This window comes from Raphanus sativus, unplaced genomic scaffold, assembly GCF_000801105.2.
Source record: "Raphanus sativus cultivar WK10039 unplaced genomic scaffold, ASM80110v3 Scaffold1594, whole genome shotgun sequence".
Classification (NCBI taxonomy): domain Eukaryota; kingdom Viridiplantae; phylum Streptophyta; class Magnoliopsida; order Brassicales; family Brassicaceae; genus Raphanus; species Raphanus sativus.
In genome coordinates this window covers 1-20,904 of record NW_026616903.1, presented here as the reverse complement: position 1 = coordinate 20,904, position 20,904 = coordinate 1, and the positions used below count along the sequence as shown (strand labels likewise).

The 20,904-nt window shown below is 37.5% G+C and overlaps 1 protein-coding gene, 1 long non-coding RNA gene and 1 pseudogene across 2 annotated transcripts; all 3 read left to right on the top strand.

Annotated features, from left to right (window-relative positions):
* Nucleotides 1–3,624: 3,624 nt before the first annotated feature.
* On the top strand, nucleotides 3,625–4,569 carry LOC130504458 (uncharacterized). The gene is made up of 2 exons (XR_008941272.1): nucleotides 3,625–4,127; nucleotides 4,239–4,569. It is a non-coding gene; the product is annotated as an uncharacterized LOC130504458 (long non-coding RNA).
* A 5,517-nt stretch (nucleotides 4,570–10,086) lies between these two features.
* LOC108844589 (F-box/kelch-repeat protein At4g38940-like) lies at nucleotides 10,087–12,268 on the top strand (annotated as a pseudogene).
* A 1,331-nt stretch (nucleotides 12,269–13,599) lies between these two features.
* Nucleotides 13,600–17,570, top strand: LOC130504459 (uncharacterized). Its single transcript, XM_056999071.1, has 3 exons — nucleotides 13,600–15,621; nucleotides 15,772–17,232; nucleotides 17,304–17,570. The coding sequence occupies exons 1-3, from the start codon at nucleotides 13,600–13,602 to the stop codon at nucleotides 17,568–17,570; spliced, it is 3,750 nt and encodes a 1,249-aa protein (XP_056855051.1).
* Nucleotides 17,571–20,904: the final 3,334 nt, after the last annotated feature.

Sequence of the window (20,904 nt, the reverse complement as noted above, 5' to 3'; positions counted from 1 at the left end):
TTCGGTAAGATCTTGTCTTCGTTAAGATACACAAGTTCATGTAGATACAACGCCGCTTCAGCTGTTTCTGTTTCGGTTTTGTTTCAACTCTTGTGTATCTTCTTTCTTTTCAGGGCATACTGATTTAAAGTGTCCATTTTTCTTGCAGTTGAAACAAACAATCTGAGAGTAGTCCTTCTTTTCTTTGTTTCCTTCTCCAGAGCTACTTCTACCGCGTCCTCGGCCACCATTACTACGCCACGCCACGGTTCCAACCTCTTCCTCGTCCTCTTGAACTCTGATTGTACGAGGCTTCTGTAATTGCGAAAAGAAGGTTGTTTTGTTGATCATATGCAGTCTTGCCTTTAACACGTTCTTCGTATGCTTTGAGTCTTCCTGTAATATCTTCAAAGGAAGTTTATTTAAATCCAGCATCTGTTCTATCGAAGCTGTAATGTGAATGAACTTCATTGGTAGACTGTTGAGTAGTTTCTTCACGAGCTTTGGTTGATCAATCTTCTGTCCCAACGAGGCCGATTTTGATGCAATTTCAGTTAGCTTGCTCGTGAATGCATCAATACTGTCCGAGTCTTCCATGTTTAAACGATCGAACTCATTCATTAGTGTTAACAATCTTGCTTCTTTTACACGTTCAACACCTACGTTTTTTGTTTTGATTGAATCCCAAATTTCCTTAGGAGTATCGTCATCTCCAAATTGCATTACCAGAGTTTCAGGTACTGATTGATACAGCAGTACAATCGCCATATTTATCTTTTCTTCATCCTCTGTTCCTGGATCAATCGCCTCCCATACCTTATGAAGCTTAAAAGAGCTTTCATCTTTTTCACCCAGACATTGTAATTTGTCGACGAAAGCATAGGACAAACCACTGTACTTGGAACATCTTCTCTTCTTCCTAGTGCAGTCGGAGCCTTACTTCTGTCAAGTATTTAGTATCAGCCATGGATACCTTCTTCTTGTCTTCTCGAATACGAATAACCTAGAGCTCTGATACCAAATATAGTAGCCTAAGATCGAATGTAATACTTTGAATGTTATAAAACTGTAGCTTCGTTTTATTTCTCTTAACTTCTGTAATGTCTCTTACAACTTGCATCACCTTATATAGGTAACAGGAATCTTAACTTGCCCTATTACAACATGAACTAGGAACTTATCTTAAACCTAATCCTAATAGACTTTAGTTATTCAATCTTTCCTTTTATGAATAACTTGCTTCTTAAGATAACTCTTGAAGCTTATCCAACCTATTCTGATGTGAATTACTGATCTATTAGAAATCATGTTTATGGTTTTGGATGAACTGCAGGCACCAGATTCGAAAAGAATATGATCCATCTGCTGCTGATTCGGGTGCCATGATTCCTTGATCGACATTCCAAAAAGAAAGATGAGGTATTTTGCCACTCAAAATTACCTTAAGAGAAGCTAGAGAGGTCACATGTTCTTAGGAGAAGCATGTCATCCAGTTTCATGAGAGATGGGATGTTAAAATAAAGATCTTGATATTGGTCTGCAAGTCAAATATCTGCAACGATTGCACTAAAAAGCTGAGACACTAATCCGAAGAATGTAGTGTTTTTCATCCTCAAACAAAAAACTAGAAAGAACAAGCGATCAACCTAACATATCAATTCCACAGTAAGCTATGTGGCATCTGTATCTCAAGTTTAGTCATCTCTACAATGTGCTCATTCACACAGAGAAGCTATTCCATTTTTATTTCTTCTCGGTAGGCAGAGGTTCTAACCTCCATAGTTTCCCAAATAAGGTAGCTTTTTCAAGTAAACACAAGGTTGTGGAGTTCTGTTGTAAGAACTAAATCCAAATAAAAATTCAAATGGTGACTGCAGTTTTGCACTACTTGTAACTGCATAGGCACTAATATGGCTGCAGTTTTACATAGTAGCTTCGAAGTTCTATGAGTCTTGTGAATTATTGTGGCTACTGCAGTTACTTAAAAACTTATTGCTGAGACGAAATTCCTTATAATTTTCCATCACATAGATATTTATCAATGTTGAGATCCAAACTGTTCTCATTTGAACAATCACCTAGAGAACTCTGATATTTTAGAAAACATTTTACCGAATCACCTATAGATTTGATTTTAATTTTTAAACTTTAAATGAAATTACTCAAATAACTTTAAAACTCACCTAAATCCTATCAAATTAAAACACTCTAAAACTCTTTAAAATCATCAGTCCAATACACCCCCTGAGAGACAAAATAATTGAGAATGACTGATTATACAGCGAAGTAGAATTTGATTCAGATTTTACCATAAGATAAAGTATTCTCAAATCCCATTCACGATTTTTCTTCCAGAATATTACTTAGCTTTGAATAACACTGGATTTGATTTCACTTTTATAAATTATTAGCTGAATAACATGAGATTACAAGTGATTTGAGATGATTTCAGATAAGTTCTATGTTCAATAATACATGATTTGGATTTTTTTTTAGAATCACCAGTTGAATAACATGGAATTTTAAGAAAACCCTAAAACCCTTTAAAATCCTATATTCAATACACCCCTCTTAGTTGAGTATATTTTTTTATGGGGGGGGGGGGGAGGACATGCCAAATATGACTCAAAACTTAAGTTTAAATACAAAAATATACCAAACTTGAATCAAATTCAAAACTAACCTAAAAGCCTTGTGAAATTACAGTCAGTCCTTTGTGACCAAACAAAAAATTAGAACTCATTTTTACGAATATAGTTCTGGTAAGTCTTCTGAGTCTTAAGTCGTCCAGACGACGTCCATGGAATTCGTCCAGACGACGTCCATGGAAGTCGTATAGTGTAGTTGATCTTAAAAATAATTTATAAATTTTGTAAAAAATATTTTGATAAGTGAAAACGAAAATCATGTAATTAAATATAAACAATTTTAAGTGATATAAATTAAGATATAATAAAATTGAATTGTTTTCAACATAGATGAGTGAAAGTATTGAATCATGATATCATTTGGTTTAGGGTTTAGGAACATATGTTGTAGTATTGTATGTTTTCTTATGATTAGATTTTGGAAAGGTTTAAATGTTTTTCTATCATTGTTCACTTCATTTTTTCAAATGGCATAAATTTTTACCAGAATCTTAAACATCAGATAAATCACAAATTAAATAGTGTAAATGAGATTCACGAAAAATAATCAAAAAAGAAAGAGATACATAGTCGACATCTGGCAACATAAAAATATATTAGTAAAATCTGAAAACCTTACTTTTGAATTTGAATAAAAAATGTAATAGTGTATTAAAAATCTTAAAAAATAAATAAAAATTACTTACTGGTTTAACCAGTGGTTCAACCGGTTGTTGGGTTCTGGGGTTTATTGGTTTTTTGCAGATTTTACTGGGTCTTTAAATAATGTTTTTTTCTAAAACCTAAACCAAATTATATTGGGTCATCGGATTACTTATTCAATCGTAGGTCTGGATCAAATTTTAGAACATTATCTATAACCTCTTAAGAGCCACTCTGAGCTTTGAAATGTAGGCCCAATTTCTTTTGCCGGCTGGATGGAAAATATCAATGAGGAAGATTAGTTTATGGTGGTATCTTAGTTCTCGGTGATTTCCTTCAAACATTCAAATAAAGTTGTGCCTTCGTCTTACAATAAACCTGGGACTTTACATTGAAAAAAGAATTTTTTATCTTCGAAGACATTTTATGTCTTATGATTTTCACGTTTAGACACATCCTGCTTGCCAGACACTTTATGTTTGTTTATTGTCTTTCATACCTCAAGCTAATTCACCTAATCATACAACTAACCAGAAAGAACTAACCAAGATTCACATATTTTAAACTATTTTTTCTTTGTCGGAAAGCACACGTTCTCTCTCCATTCTAGATTTTGAAGTGTCGCAGATCCACTTTCCCTTTCCAACCCTAATTTCACATCTCTCTCCACTTCATCCGTAATCGATCCTCAGATTCTTGTTTTGTTTGTGTAATTCTGTTTCCAGCATTTTACCCATCTTCCTCTGACGGTGGATAATCCTCAGAAAACTTTTTTAACAACCGTGAAATCGAAGCATAATAAGAAAGTGAAAAAATCTAAGACGACTCAGGAACCAGACCCATCGTAAAACGCAGCAAGTAAACATTTGTTCTCCCTCCGGTTCCTTTTTATTTCCAGAAAGTTTGGTTCTTTTTCAAGGAAACCCTTATGCTAAACTATCAATTATCTTGATTTTTTCCAAATTTAAGAGCTTTGCTACTGGATCTCTGTCTCCCGCCGACATTATTTGCCATTGATAGGTTCACCTTTGATCCAATCCAACACGACCTCCACCACAATTTGCTTGATCAAAGATAGCTCAGCTGGTCGACCTATCGAAGACGTTTCTTTCCGCTCAGCCTCTCGCCGCCGTGTTCCGGGGTTGTTCGGGATAGCTCGATCTGCTCCTAACCTAGTTTATTTAATTTTTTGTTTTGGTCCTTGTACTTTTGTTTAATCTCAGATCTGCCCCAGAACTTTCTAACTATGCATGTTTCTTTTTGAATTAGCACCAAAATCTACAATTCTGCATTTTAGCTATTTTTTCTTTGCAAATAAACACACAACTAATATGATCTAAACTCATTAAGTCATTAGACATCCACATCCACATTCACAATATATATTTTCATAATTTTATTATTACACATTCAAGATCTACAAATAACCATCAACATGCTATTTGCTTACGTCCACAAAGTTTTACATCCATAATTCTAATCTCGGTTTCTACCAGTTTAGGCATTTATGTTCAGACCACATATATTCCATCCGCTACTCAATTTGAAAATGATACTAATCCACAATTTAGTTATCCACAACATATCCGTACACATATCATCCTTCTACAATTTATTGTCGTCCATGCTTCGACGGTATTCAATCTCCCAAACGGATCTCCAGTGCTTTGATCTTGACCAAAAAAAATTATATTTACAATTTGTGTCATGCTTTCCTCCTCTCATTTCATGTATTTTATATATAACTTTAATTTCCACATTTTTGGCATCCATACCTTTAATGTGTAAATATTAAAACAAAAAAAATTATATATCAAAATGGATGTAAAAACATAGAAAATAATAAAAAAATCTTTTATCATCTAAACAAATTTTTTATATATATTTTGAAACTGAAAATAAACAAAAATACACATACAAGAGATAGAATAAAAAAATTGTAAAAAAAGTTGACATTATATTAAAATAATAAAATGCTAACCAGAGGCTTGTCTCCTTTAACCCAGCGAGAAGGATAGAGAAGTCCTATGACAAAGAGAATATGTGCTTCTAGTTATAAGTGCCTTATGATGTCAAAACAGAGAAGAGAGTGTCTCAAATGGTAACTCACTCTTGAAGAAAAATAGGGGTGTTCAATCGAGTAAAATCGAACCAATTAAAATTGAACCAAACTAAAATAAAATAAAATAGTTGGATTTGGTAATATCGAATATATCAAATAGATGTTATTTTTAAGAAACAATTGTATATGGATATTGTCTGATATGTAAACTGAGTAAACCGATCAATTAAAATATAATAGTATAATTATATGCAATTACATAATAAATAATAGAGATTCTTTCAAAACCAACCTAAAAATTCAAGTCAACCCCAAAACCAACCTCTTTTTTTTGTCATTACTATTCACAATTGAAAATTCCTATTCATCCTTATGTTTTTGAAATATTTACAGAAATTGCCATTATTAATTAATTATTTAATTATTTCGAAAATGATAAAAAACCTATAACACCCTAAATATTTCTTCTTATTTACAACCATGCCATTATCATCAATTCTTCAACTACCATTAACAACCAATTTTGAGCTCTTTACACCTCTATCATTCAATTCTCAACCATTTTTTGTGTTTCTAAACAAACAAATCTTCATTTCCTCTCATTTCCTCTCTATTCTCATCTAAAAACTCACATAATTTTCATTTTCATAAACACAACTTCAAAATTTCGAGTGTTATCTCTTGTGGGTTGTCAAAGTTCCTTCATTTTGCTCATATTTGAAGTTTGGACGGTGGAAAAGGGTGGAAACAAGTTCACACCGCAAAAAGGTAACTATTTACATAGTTTTCGTCATTTTTCAGATCTGTGTCGCGAAAGTAGACAGCTTTGTACGTCTACGGGCAGATGTAGACTTACATTGCGGTCTACAATTCAACGCACATGTTAGTTTTGCAATTGACCAAAATGCTAAAAAACTTATAAAGTAGACTTCCTTGGAAGTCTACGACTTTTCCTTTGATAACAAAAAAAAAATAGTGCGTAAACTTACCAAGAAGTCTACGTAAAGAGGTTAGTTTTTGCATTTGACCGAACTTTTGACTTTTCAAAGTACACTTCTCAAACAGTCTACAATGTGTAGACTGCTAGTGAAGTCTACAGAATGTCAGTTTTGCATTTGACCCAAACTTTGACTCCGTTGCTTAAGTTAGTTTTGTATTTGACTAAAATTTTAAGAAGTTGACCAGGATGGAAAAAAATATGTAGATTTCTTATTCAGTCTACTGAACTCAGGAAAAAAAAAGTAGGTTGCATATGAAGTCTACTATTTTATTTTGGTAAAATGCAAAACTAACCCATCGGATTATTGCGTAGACTTCATATAACATCTACACTTTTGTAGATGTTTGTGTCAGTCTATTTTTAGAAAGTAAATTTTGTCAATTGCAAAAACTAACCTGTTCTAAAAAAATAAAAAATAAATTGTAGACTGTTGATGAAGTCTACCTCTTAATTGTAGACTGTTTATGAAGTCTACGTTTTAAAGTCAAATTTGGGATGAGTTCTAGTCAATTGCAAAAACTAACATTTTCAAAATGTAGACTGAAAACAAAGTCTACTTGTATAAAATCATAACGTTTTTTAAAATACAGATAGTAACCCGTGAATTTTGCAATTGCAAAAACTAACTCAAACTGTAGACCTATATGAAAGTCTACATTGGTAAACTGATAAGAAAGTCTACGTTGTTGTTGACAGAAACGAAAGTCTACGTTGTTGTTGACAGAAACGAAAGTCTACTCTTGAAAATCTATAAAAAGTGAATTTGTGTATTATTCATAACGTATTTTCAAGATTTTTTGTTTGAAATTGTCTATTAGTTAATACTAATTGTTTTTAACTATTTTTAAAATATAATCTTTTATAACTAGGAAACTATCGAATTTTTGGTTTGAGTATGTAGTTAGCTAACAATGTGCAGGCGTCTTTGGAAGTCTACGTTTATAATTTTATCAAACATAAAATTATTTTTCGCTAATTTTTTAAAATGTATTATTTTTGCAGGTAATGGTTAATTTGCATGTTGTGTACGGAGAATGGGTGACGAAAGGCTCTTTGTGGGAGTTTGTGGGAGTTTGTGGTTGATAAATGGAAAAAGGGAGAATGTTCTTTGTGCATGATGGTTGTACATATGGTGAACTTCTTGAAATGGCACAAAAAGATTATGATCTGGACAAGAAAACCGAAAAAGTGGAGCTGACGTATTCCTTACCATGCGTACTTTAGAGAAAATGGGTCCGTATACTCCTCCTATGAATGTCACGAGTGATAGACAAGTACATAACTTGATCGAGTTATGTAAGACCCACATTGTACGCCTTTGTGTATTAAGCCAGTGTCAAGTAGGAGCTGGAGGTGACAACGAGTTATGACTTGTATTGTTGCTTTGGATGTTGTCTTATGTGTTGAACTTATGTTTGATTTGTGGGTCTTTAGTCAGTGTTGAACTTATGAGTTCTATTGTTGCTTTGAATGATGTCTTATGTGATGAATGTTGAGTTTGTAGGTCTTTTGACATGTTTATTGCATGTCTGATTTCGGCCGAGCAGACTTACGTTTTAATCTTCTTTTAACGTAGACTTCTTGGTTAGTCTACTGTATTTTCGTTGAATTTGTGATGAATATTTTGAAAACATGAGTAATACTGATAATATCTGATACAAAAGAAGATGCATGATAGTCTAGAAGCAGACTTAAATATTAGTCTTTTTTTACAGAAGACTTTCACAGAAATCTGCTGCATGCAAATACATAGTCTGTTACAGCCACAAGTCTGGTACAAAAGCCTACTATGTCAGTTTTAATTGTTTGGTTGATTAGAGTATCCTGTGTAAAAATTGACAGCTAACAAAAATTAATAATATCATACAAGTGTGTAACACAACTAAAAATGAATACAATATTTATAAATTATGCATAAAAAAATTTATTTACAAATGAATATTTTATTATGAAAAATTATTACAAATCATTTTATTAAAAATATTTTTTTAATGTGTTCGATTTTCATAATCTTGATGCCTCAAATAAAGTCTTGGAAAAGAATACCTGCAAAATAAGATAAAGTTATGAGAAAAACATAAGAATAAATATAAATCATATTTTAGTAGACTTTTTATTAAGTCTACTTAAAGTTTATGGTTTAGTAGACTTTAGTTGAAGTCTACACTAGCGGAAAACTTTCAGATCTATTAGTGTACATTTAGAAAATTTGAAATAATTTTTTGTTCTAAAAGTATGAAAATATATACATTAAAATATGAAATAATTTAAATCTAAAAAACTTTAGAAAATATATTTTATAAGACAATATAGTAATAAATTAAAGACATATAGTTTTAATATGTAATTTTATTTAAATATAAGTATAAAAAACATATTTAAATCTATCGATGTAAATCTTACATTTTTGGGAGGAGAAGATAACAACCATCGAGAAAAATATCCGCAAAATTAGATAAAATTATTTAAAGAACATAGGAAAAATTATTCATATTTTTGTAGACTTACAATCTACGTTGCATGGAATCGTCGGTGAAGCCGCTCCGAAATCGGAAGCAGAAACAGAAGCGTCTGGAATCGTTCAGAATCCTATGAGAATCGTGATTCCTAAAAAGTGGAGTTTGGAAACGCTGTGGAAACGCACGATTCAAAGTTGGAATCGTGTTGTTTACAGATCGGAAACGCTATTCATGGCCGACGGTTTTACAGTGAAGAAGATGAAGCGGTCTTTTGTGTTGTTCTCGTAATTTTCTCTATCTTGGCCCAAGTTTTTTTTAGATTATAAGCCCACTTTGATATAATAAGTACACTAGGACTTTTTTGTCAACTTTCATATTATTATCACTAGGACTTAATAATATGAAGATAATGCTATTAATCACACGTATGGAAAAAGCCGAAATGTTTGATTCTTCTTACACGTACAACCAAAAGAAATTTTCTAATTGATCAACCTAAGTTTCTTATCTATAGTTTTATCTTTGTCAAATTACTTGTTCAAATTCAGTTATACTGTGTATTGAATCCATGTGAAGTTCACATAGTTATAGAAAGCAAAATAAATATTATAATTTATTTTAAGAACTTTTAGTTTAGATAGGGTTTTGGTTTTTTTTCCATGATATATAAATAAATATATGTATTTTTGGCTACAATATATATATATACATATATATATATATAAATATACGCTTCCGAAGCGTACCCGCTTCTTAGAATTTTTGAAATTTTCACTTCCGCGCTTCTAAATGCTTCCGCTTCCGCGTATCCGCTTCCGATTCCATGTAACATAGCTTACAATGAAGTCTATTTAAAATTTTGTGGTTTAGTAGACTTCATATGAAGTCTACTAGCCTTAACTTATAATAAAACTTCATTAGAAGTCTACACTATTTGATATTTTTTCAGATCTGGAAAAATATGGACATAGTTTATTTTATTAATATGATCTTTCATACTTAAAATGTTGATTTTAGTAATTTAATATTTTATTTTAAGTTAAAATTTATTTTTTCATTTTCATCATATTAACACAACATAATTTTTTACTTTTTTGTTGACAAATATGTGTGCTAATTTAGTTTTTACTAATACTATGGATTAATAAATTTTCTTATTTGTATTCTATAAAAGCTATTATTACTATTATTATTATTAAATTAATATGTTTAATAATTATTTTAAATAGTAAAATAAAAAATAAAAGTAATCTATTTAAAAACCAAAATATCTCATGTCATATGAAAACTAATATTTATTCATATAGAGTAAAAGTCACAAAATATTATAAAAAACTAATTTTAGTCCTAGTAGGCAACACGTAAAACGACACCGGTTTATCCCTTTAACCCCTTATAAGAGAGATTCTCCCACACTCTGCTTCTTCTCTCATGCAACTCATCCGTCTCTTTGGGTCTTGAGAGGTGTCGTACGGAAACCCTAGTTTCTGTTTGCAGGTTTGTCCTCAAAATCTGAAATCTTCTTACTCTCACTCTGGATTCTCTTTTTCTATCTATCCTGTTCGATTGGTTTCTGTACCATTTTATCTTTATTGTTGAAATCTGAGTGTGATATTTTTGGTGGTTATTGTTGAAATTTGTGTGGTAAATGGTCCGATGTTCCTCCTGCTTACATGTCTAGACCAATAATCTGGTAAAAGTTAAAACTTTTCCATGTCTGTTGTTGTTTATGAGTAAACCCTATTCTTACACTAGTTCTGTTTGGACTTGGAGTCCGCTTCCTAGCTTCTTAGCAATTTTTTTTATTTGTGATTCTTGCTTGAGAGGATATAATAGGAGATGTCTGAACCTGGAATGTCTGAAGTTGGAATAATGGATTGTCTGAGCTTGTAATGTCTGAACTTGAAATGTTTGAACTTCAAATGTCTGAGCTTGAAATGTTTCGAACTGTCTGAGCTTGAAATGTTTGAACTTGAAATGTCTGAACTTGAAAGTCTGAACTTGAAATGTCTGAATTTAGAAGAACTTGAAATGATGTCTGAACTTGATATGTCTGAACTTGGAATGTCTGACCTTGAAAAGTCTGTACTTGGAATGTCTGAACCAATTACATGTGTTTCCTTTGTCTTCAGGTCGTTTTTCTGATACTCATTCAACCACATCTGTTTCACGATGTCTGAAAACATGGAGCAATTCTTGGAGCTGTCAGTGTCTCCTCTGATTCCGTCACTTCCAGACGACGTTGCCCTTGACATCGTGGCTCGTGTGCCCAGAAGCCACTACCCTACACTCTCCCTCGTCTCCAAGAAGTTCAGGAACCTCATTGCCTCTCCTAAGCTCTACAAGAGGCGATCTCAGCTGGGAATCACCCAACACCGTGTGTACGCCATCCTCCGCAACCGCAACAACACGGATGACTGCCGTCTCTACATCCTCCATCGGAAACTCAACTGCAGTAACCGCTTGGTGGTCGTCCGATCACTTCCTCCCGTGTCTCACCGTGGAAGCTTTGTCTCGGTGGGTTCGAAGGTGTACGTGTTCAACGATGTTGATGCCCTCTGCGTTGACTGTACCTCCCACACGGTGCAGCCCATCCCTGACATGCCTCAGCGCTTCGCGGCAACTCCCATGCCTAGTAGAGTTGGTACTGTCATGGACGGGAAGGTTTACCTGATCGGTGATTCCCGTTTCACTTGGGATCGTGGGATGGCGTGGAGGAAAACAGTGATGGTGCTTGATGCAGAGACGCAGGTGTGGGAGCCTGTGATGGGTAAAGAAGACATGAGGGTTGGTGCTATTTGGTCTGATGCGGTGGTGATGGAGGACAAGATTTGCATGAGAGGTGTTAGGGACACCTTTTCTGTTGTTTATGGACCAAAGGAAAACACGTGGGAGTCTAACGAGGTGTTGAACTCTAAGAACTGGGAGGGTGGGTGTGTGGTTGATGATGTCCTCTACTTTCTTGATTGTTAAGGCAAGGCGTTGAGGGCGTTTGACCCAAAGCAGAGCCGCTGGAGTGTTGTCAACGGTTTGGAAGAGTTTCTGGCTGTCGAGACTGCCCAGTCAAAGTGGCCCATTGCGGTGAAGTGCGGTGAGAAGAAGCTGGCTCTCTTCTTTCCTAAGAAACATGACGGCAAGGAGGTCATTTGCTGTGCGGAGATTGCTCTGGAAAGGCGCCAAGGAGGAGGGATTTGGGGTAAGTTGGAGTCGTGTGATGTTGTCGTTGAGGATGGGCTGTTTGACGTGATGAAATGTGTGTCTGTTACCGTTTGATGAAGCACAATATCTTTATTTAGATCCCTTCGTATTTTAATTATCCTAAATGCCACGGTCTGGTGTGTGGTTGTAAGTTCGCTAACATCGTTAGTGTAGACTGAGACTTGAGAGCGTGTTGTTTTTATCTATGTTGTCGTTTCAAACTTGTGTTATGTTCTGTTAAATTTGCTATGTTTTTATTCTTGAATTGTTTCCTTAGACATGAAGTTTGCATCGTCACGGCCTCATCACTCGTTAAATATTAGGATATATCCTATATATATTATGATAATGATGTAATTTGTGTTATCTTATTAGAATAGCATTGGCTGCCTATTTATACAACGAGACCATCATAAGATGATAAGGACTAGGACTAATTACATCATTATCATAATATATATAGGATATATCCTAATATGCCCCTTTAAGTTCAGGTTCCACAAGAAAGACCTCTAAGCCATCGCTTGGGTCGAGATGGATCAGAAGATCAACGCTATTCCAATGCCTCGCTGTCGCTGCAAGAGGCTCCTCCTACTCGGTTTAGTTCTCGTGCTGCAAAACACAGTGAGGTTTCAACTTATAGAGCACAAAAGGTGGATTATAATCAGCAGAGACAAGAGCCTCGCGGTTCGTACTCAACCAAATGGGACAATAACCGATGGGAAGGTAGTAGACAACATAACAATCTCTCGGATCGAATCATCAGAAGACGTGAGGATAACTCGAAGATCACTAGGAATGGAGGTGGTCGTTTCCGGCCAGGTCCATATGACCGGTCAAGATCACTTATGTGGAAAGAGAAGATTAAGATCCCTGAGATTGCACTTGGTTCACAGTTTGGTAGTGATAAGGGAGCTCGGGAAGAGACTCGTATGGACTTGAAATGAGAAGCAGCGCGGGTCGAGAAGAGACGAGCTCGCACATGGTTGTTCCTTATGAACAAACATCTCAACTGCTGATACACTCAAAACAGAGTAGGCGGGAAGGAAACTCCAGTGGGGCCACGAGATCAAGAAAGCTAGCAAGTGCCATTGTTAGTCCACATGGTGTAGCTCACCCTATGGCTATGGAAGAGAATGTGACTGTGAGGAATAAATTTGAGGGTCGAATCTTATCGTTCTCCTCTTCGGAAGGCAACAACTCTGGTATCAAGGATGACCAGATGATTGAGGCACTGAATGACATGGAGTCAATGGATCAAACGAACGGAGGCTTGCTGGACGATGAAATGGAGGGAGACGACCTCCTTGGGTTGGACTTAATGGAGATGGAGAATACTAGCTCTGTCGCTGCTCCTAAGGAGGTAGGAGATGGACAGAAAGTGAGGTCTGCGAGATCCAAGAAGCATGGCTCTAAACGAAATGCCTCTTTGGGCATTACCACAAGGAAGTTTGAGATGATTCGACGGGGATCTCCGATACGTCGTCTGGTGCCATCGAAAGTGAACACAGGGAATGGGGAGAAGCATAAGAAGAAAGACGGTTCAAGTAAGGCTATAGTGCAAACACATGATGGTTTGATGAGTTCCAAAAACTCATCCAAACATTATCAATGAGGACAATCAGTTGGAACTCTCGAGGGATAGGGAGCGACCTCACAGTTCGACGCCTTACGGAGATGTGTCAGAAGCATCGCCCAGGACTTGTGTTCTTTTCTGAAACGAAGAATAGGAAGCTGCGGTTGCAAAACCTTCAGGCTGACTTAGGATTTGATCATGTGTTTACCGTTGAGCCACTTGGTCTCAGCGGAGGTTTAGCTTTATTTTTTATGGATGAATTTCAAGTTAATGTTCTATTTTCAAATAACCGAATGATTGACATTGAGGCAGTCATTGATGGAATAAAAGTCTTTATGACGTTTGTTTATGGAGATCCTGTATTAGAACGAAGAGATCAAGTTTGGGAACGTCTTACGCGTTTCTCAACAACAAGGAATGGACCTTGGTTTATGATAGGAGATTTCAATGAAATTATTGATCATAATGAAAAGGAAGGAGGTAGACAACGTACTGATAGTTCTTTCTTACCTTTCAAGCAAATGCTAAGTGATTGTGGGATGCTGGAATTTCCATATACTGGAGATATGCTATCATGGGTTGGTAAAAGAGCAGGGAGAGTAACTGTTAGATGTCGGCTGGACAGAGCTGTAGGAAACGCTGACTGGCATGAAAAGTTCCCTCATTCGAAAACAAAGTATATGAGATTATGGGGGTCGGATCATCGTCCGATACTTGCTGATATTCTCAAAAAGCCAGCCAGGAGATCGAGGAAATTTAAGTTTGACAAAAGATGGTTGGATAATGAGGAACTGAGACAAGTTATTTTGGAGGGATGGAAATCACCTGATCTTCCTCCCAATGCTTCTCTAATGGAACATATTTCCAGTTGTAGAAAGGCATTAAGTGAGTGGAGGAGACAAAATAATATAAACTCTGCGAAATTGATGGAAGAGCTTAAAGAAAAAGTGGAGGGTTTATATGCAGATGATAATGCTACAACTGAGGAGATAGCAGCAGTTTTGAAGGAGCTTTCTGATGCTCTTAAGGCGGAAGAAATGTTCTGGAAACAAAAGAGTCGTGTATTTTGGCTAAGGGAAGGAGACCGCAATACAAAATTTTTTCATGCCTTAACGAAACAAAGGAGAGCAAGGAACAAGATCACTCAGTTACTAGATGAAAATGGAAATATTGTGGAAGATGAAGAAGGATTAGTAGCCATTGCTACTAGCTATTTTAGACAAATTTTTGAGTCGTCTAATCCACAGGATATTGAAGAAGCTCTATCTGAAGTTCCTACGAAAATAACGGAGCCAATGAATGAAAGTCTTACAGCACCGGTAACGGAGTGGGAGATTAAATTAGCTCTTTTTGCTATGCACCCAGAAAAAGCCCCGGGACCAGATGGGATGACTGCGCTTTTTTATCAGAAGTTTTGGGATAAGGATGATATAACTCTTATGGTTAATAAGTTCCTTACGGAAGGGATAATGCCTGATGGTCTAAATGAAACCAATATATGCCTCATCCCAAAGACATCGACACCTAATGCAATGACTCAGTTCCGGCCTATTAGTCTGTGTAACGTAAGTTACAAGATTATCTCTAAGGTCCTATACCAGAGACTTAAGAAAGTACTACCAGGCTTGATATCGGAAACCCAGTCAGCCTTTGTTGCTGGCAGACAAATTTCAGATAATATTATGGTTGCTCAAGAGATGTTTCACGCTCTCAGGACAAAGCCTAGTGGACGCAACAAAAGAATGACTATTAAGACATATATGAGTAAAGCCTATGATAGGATGGAGTGGTCATTTATTGAAGCCGTGATGAGGAAGATGGGCTTCTCTGAAACTTGGATCATATGGATAATGAGATGTATCACATCTGTACATCATAAAGTCCTCATGAATGGGCAACCAAGAGGAAATATTATTCCAGGAAGAGGCCTACGCCAAGGAGATCCTTTATCTCCTTTCATTTTTATTCTATGCACGGAAGCGCTCGTTAGCCTTCTTAATCACGCAGAGAACCAGGGAAAGATAACAGGGATGCGAGTTACCCGCGCGTGTCCATCGGTATCCCACCTGCTATTTGCTGATGATAGCCTTTTCTTCTGTAAGGCGGAGCCCCGTGAATGTGAAGAAGTGATGAAAGTGATCAGGATCTATGGTAAAGCATCAGGACAATGTATTAACTTTGACAAATCCTCCCTACTCTTTGGTAAGAGGATCAACGCAACCACAAGGCAAGAGATCAAAGATGTTATTGGAATACAGAATGATGGAGGAATGGGGACTTATTTGGGCATTCCAGAAGATATTAGTGGCTCAAAATGCAAGCTCTTTGCATTCTTAAAAGATAAACTAATGCATAGAGTTAATAGCTGGACAGGGCGCTGGCTCTCGAAAGGTGGAAAGGAGGTATTGATTAAGTCCATTCTACTTGCCCTCCCGACGTATGTTATGTCTACTTTCCTGCTCCCATTGGAGATATGTGAAAACTTTGCCAGTGCTATTGCTCAATTCTGGTGGAGCTCGAATCCCCCTAAGAGAGGAATACACTGGTCGAAATGGGAGAAAGTCTGCCTACCAAGAGAAGAAGGTGGGATTGACTTTCGCATGATTCATGAGTTTAACCTGGCACTTCTAGCGAAACAATTATGGAGGCTAACACAAAATCCGGATTCTCTGGTAGCCCGTGTCTTAAGAGGAAGATATTACAGACTGAGCTCGCCTTTACGAGTAAATTCTGTAAATAGTCCTTCTTATGTATGGACTAGTAGTATCTCTGCTGCGAGGGAACTTTTGTTGCTGGGGATAAGACAGAAAATACACTCTGGTAATGAGGTTAAAGTGTGGGAGGACCCCTGGATTCCATTGAATCCTGCTAGACCAGCTATTCCCATAGCACCAGTTATGAATCCAAACATGCGAGTGAGCGATCTTATAAATCAGGAGTTGAAGGAATGGGATGTCAATCTACTGGAACAATATGTCAGATCTGATGACATACCCCTTATAAGGAGTTTAGCCGTAAGCACATCTCATAGGCCAGACACGTTTTGCTGGAATTTCACACGACATGGACAATACACGGTCAAGTCTGGATATTGGGTTGCTCAAAACTTATTGAAGGATGCTGATGAAAAGCAAATGTTAGAGCCAAGTATTACAAAGCTCCAAGCCTTTGCTTGGAAGATAAAGGCACCAAAGAAAATCTGCCATTTTATATGGCAATTGTTGACTGGACATGTGGCAGTAACGAGAAATCTAGCAAGGAGAAATATGAGATGTGACAACTACTGCCCGAGATGTGGTGAACCAGAGGAGTCAGTAACAAATGCTATTTTCGAATGTCCATCTGCTCTACAAGTTTGGCTACATTCATCGACTCCAACTAATCCTGGTGTTTTTCCAGCACCAAGTATCTACACAAATATGAACTATCTCTTCTGGGAAAAAGATGGTTCACTTGAACCAGAGCTCGACAGGGATCCTTATCCCTGGCTAATTTGGTATATCTGGAAGGCTCGAAATGACAAACTCTTTAGGGGAATAGACAGAGATCCACTGGAACTAGTCCGATATGCTGAAAGTGAGTGTCAAGCTTGGTTTAATGCCAATGTGATACCGCAATTAGTACAAGAGAGCACTATACAGGAACCCCAAGTCATAAGCTTGGGAAATGTTTGCTTACTGGATGGATCATGGACAGCGTTTGCTCAATTTAGTGGATGTGGATGGGTCTGGTTGGACAGTGGGGGGAAGACACAACTCATGGATTCACAAAACTTTCCCAGAAGAGAATCAGCTCTGCACTCATAAGTGGAAGCACTGAGATGGGCGATGGAGAACATGCTTCAATATTCAACATGCCAGAACTTCGGAACAGACTGCAAAGATTTGATCGCAATGATCAAGGAACCTCAGGCTTGGCCAAGTTTTGCTACGGAATTGGAGAGGATAGAGACACTGCTTATATGCTTCCCGGGCTTCAAGATTTCTTATGTTCCAAGAGCGCATAATCAGATTTCAGATTTTTTAGCTAAGACAGCTAGATCCTTCCATAGGAAGTTACATTTTGTTGGTTGTTCTATTCCGGTCTGGTTACCCAGACCACCTCAAGCTTGAGTAATAGAATAGCCGTTTGCCGTCAAAAAAAAAAGTTGGCAGTGTAAGATTTCGAACTGCCAACTTAGACATAAGAAAATCAAATTGTGGTCTCGGTAACGCCTTGGTAAGAACATCTGCAAGTTGATTCTTGGACGTCACATGCTCGGTTGTAATAAGTTTAGCCTTGAGAGCATCTCGGACATGATGACAGTCACGTTCAATATGCTTTGTACGCTCATGAAAGACTGGATTCGCTGCAATATACATAGCCAGTTTACTGTCACAGAATAGCTTCATAGGTGATGAATGATCTAACCCAAACGATTGAAGAAGCGATTTCAACCATTTGAGTTCCTTGAGAGCCTCAGACATGGCCCGGTACTCCGCTTCTGCAGAGGACAAAGAGACTGTATCCTGCTTTTTAGTTCGCCATGACACTGGAGATTCTCCGATGAAAGCAATGTAAGCACTCAGAGACCGTCGGGTACGAGGACAAGCAGAAAGATCCGAGTCGCAGTAGATACTTATCTGCATCGTATCATTAGCCTTCAAATAAATACCCTGTCCTGGTGTTCCTTTAAGGTAACGAACAGCACGCAACGCCGCCTCCCAATGAGGCAATAAAGGAGCCTGCATAAACTGCGCTAAGATGTGGACAGTATAACACAAATCAGGGCGAGTATTTGTGAGATAGATCAAACGCCCCACAAGCCGTCGGTATTGTTCAGCATTTGCCAAGGGACCTTCCGCACGAGCTAACTGATGATTGAGCTCAATAGGGACCGCCGAAGGCTTAGCTCCTAGCAAACCAGTTTCAGAGATAATATCAAGGGCATATTTTCTCTGAGATAAATAAAAACCAGAAGCATTGCGCGCCACCTCAAAACCAAGAAAATATTTTAACTTGCCAAGATCCTTCATTCGGAAGCACTTTTGTAGATAATCCTTAAACTCTTGCAAAGCCTTGGCGTCGTTGCAAGCGATGACAAAGTCATCTACATACACCAAAATATGTATACAAACTGATCCCCGCACCTTGGAAAATAATGACTGATCGGCATATTCATGTGAGAAGCCAAAATCATGTAAGGCTGTCGTAAGTTTGGAGTACCAACATCGTGGGGCTTGTCGCAGGCCATATAAAGACTTCTTTAACCGACACACTTGTGTAGGATCAGAACATGTAAAGCCTTGTGGTAACTTCATATAAATTTCTTCTTCCAGATCGCCATGTAAGAAAGCGTTGCTAACATCCATTTGATCAACCAACCAATCCTTAAGTGCAGCAAGCTTGAGAATAATACGAACTGTTGTTAACTTTGCAACTGGGGCGAATGTATCAGTATAGTCATCACCCTCTTTCTGATGATTACCCATGACCACTAATCGAGCTTTAGGTCTCTCGAGTGTACCATCTGCATTGTACTTATTAGAATATAGCCATTGATTCCCAAGAGCCTTCTTGCCGGGTGGGAGTGAAGTAACCTCCCACGTATCTGTGACCTCAAAAGCCTCAACCTCCTTGGACATTGCATTATTCCAGATTTTATGTTTAACTGCCTCCTTGAAGTTTCTAGGAACGAAGTCATTGACCAGCGCCGACATGTATGCTTTATGAGTATCTGAAAACACGTGGTCAGAGACATAACTAGTAATAGGGTATGGAGTCATACCTGAGACCGTATTTGGAAGACCAAGATTAGAGTGAGAGTGATCGTGAGGGGGGGTTTGTAGATGCCGAATGAGTCACATAATCTTTAAGCAAGACTGAAGGAGTTTTATGACGATGTCCACGGCCAAGTAACTCTGGGAGACCAGGAGAGGTTGGAACTATCTCTTCTGGTGATGTAGGCAGGGTATGCGTAGGTGACTGAGGACTCTCAGTCTCTGATACAACAGGTGTAGACGTAAGAAGCACTGATTCTGGAGATGGCAATGGAGTAGGCATAGAAGGTACAGAGGGACCAACAGTAGTAGAAGTCGCACGCCCCCTGGAGTCATCATCCGTGAGAAGCCAGTCATCTATGGTAGGGTCAAATGTGTTTAGCGGTGGAGACACAGGCTCCTCCGTGTCCACGCCTGGAAATTTCTGTTCCGAGAAAACAACATCTCTGCTAGTAAAGAATTCATGTGTAGTAAGGTCATATAATCTCCATGCTTTCTTGCCATAGGGGTATCCTACAAAAATGCACTTCCTACTTCTGTCCCCGAATTTATCTTTATCTCGTGCCTTGCGGTGAGAATATCACAGACACCCGAAGACGCGAAGCTTATCAAGGTCCGGTTTCTTACCAAACAGAATCTCATACGGTGTTTTTTTATGTAAAACCTGAGTAGGTGTTTGATTTATTAGATGAGCCGCCGTAAGGATGCTCTCTCCTCAAAATGATACCGGCAGTTTTGCTTGAAACAAGCATGCTCTGGCGACGTTGAGGATATGACGGTGCTTTCTCTCAACTCGTCCGTTTTGCTGGGGAGTATCAACACAAGAAGTTTGGTGTTCGATCCCTAGTTGCTTAAAGTAAGACTTAAGAACAAGGAATTCAGTGCCATTGTCGGACCTAATGGTTCTGACCGTTTTGCCGAACTGCCTCTCTGCAAGAGCAATGAACTCGCGAAGAAGATTGGCTACTTCTGATTTTTCTAACATCAGGTATGTCCATACTGCTCTGGAGCAGTCATCCACGATAGTAAGAAAGTATCTAGCACCACAGGAAGCTGGTGTTCGATAGGGTCCCCATACATCACAATGCAATATAGAAAGAGGCTCAGAAGCTTTATTCAAACTATCATTAAAAACTTGTCGTGTTTGTTTAGCACGAAAACAGATTTCACAAGACGAAGCCTGTTCTGAATCAAAAACCATCTTATCTAAAACTGGTAAAGCCGACAAAACCCGAAAAGAATGATGTCCAAGCCGTCGATGCCAAAGCTCTGAAGTAGAAGCATTCTTTAACTCAGTTCGATGTACTCGTGCAGCCGTGACTCCTTGATATATGGTGTTTTTCACATCATTGTATATATGTTTTCATTTGTTTCAAGTCACTAATTCGTGTCATTCTAGTCCCTTTTGACCTTTTACAGGTCTGGAGTTAGCAGAAGAAAGAAGAGAAGGTGCCTGATGAGAAGATGTCCTTTTGGAGCATTCCTGCGGAGAACACTCAAGAGAACAGTCCCGAGACTGTTCTCTCTCAAGCGGAACAAGCAGGCGGAGTGATCCGGAGATTGTTCCAGACGAATATGGAA

What these genes read in the sequence shown, in the direction of transcription:
- LOC130504459 (XM_056999071.1), top strand. Translation starts at nt 13,600, where the DNA reads ATGAGGACAATCAGTTGGAACTCTCGAGGGATAGGGAGCGACCTCACA. An exon ending in TTACCCGCGCGTGTCCATCG is followed by an intron (nt 15,622 to 15,771) that starts GTATCCCACCTG and finishes CTCTTTGGTAAG; the next exon opens with AGGATCAACGCAACCACAAG. An exon ending in AAGTCATAAGCTTGGGAAAT is followed by an intron (nt 17,233 to 17,303) that starts GTTTGCTTACTG and finishes CTGGTTGGACAG; the next exon opens with TGGGGGGAAGACACAACTCA.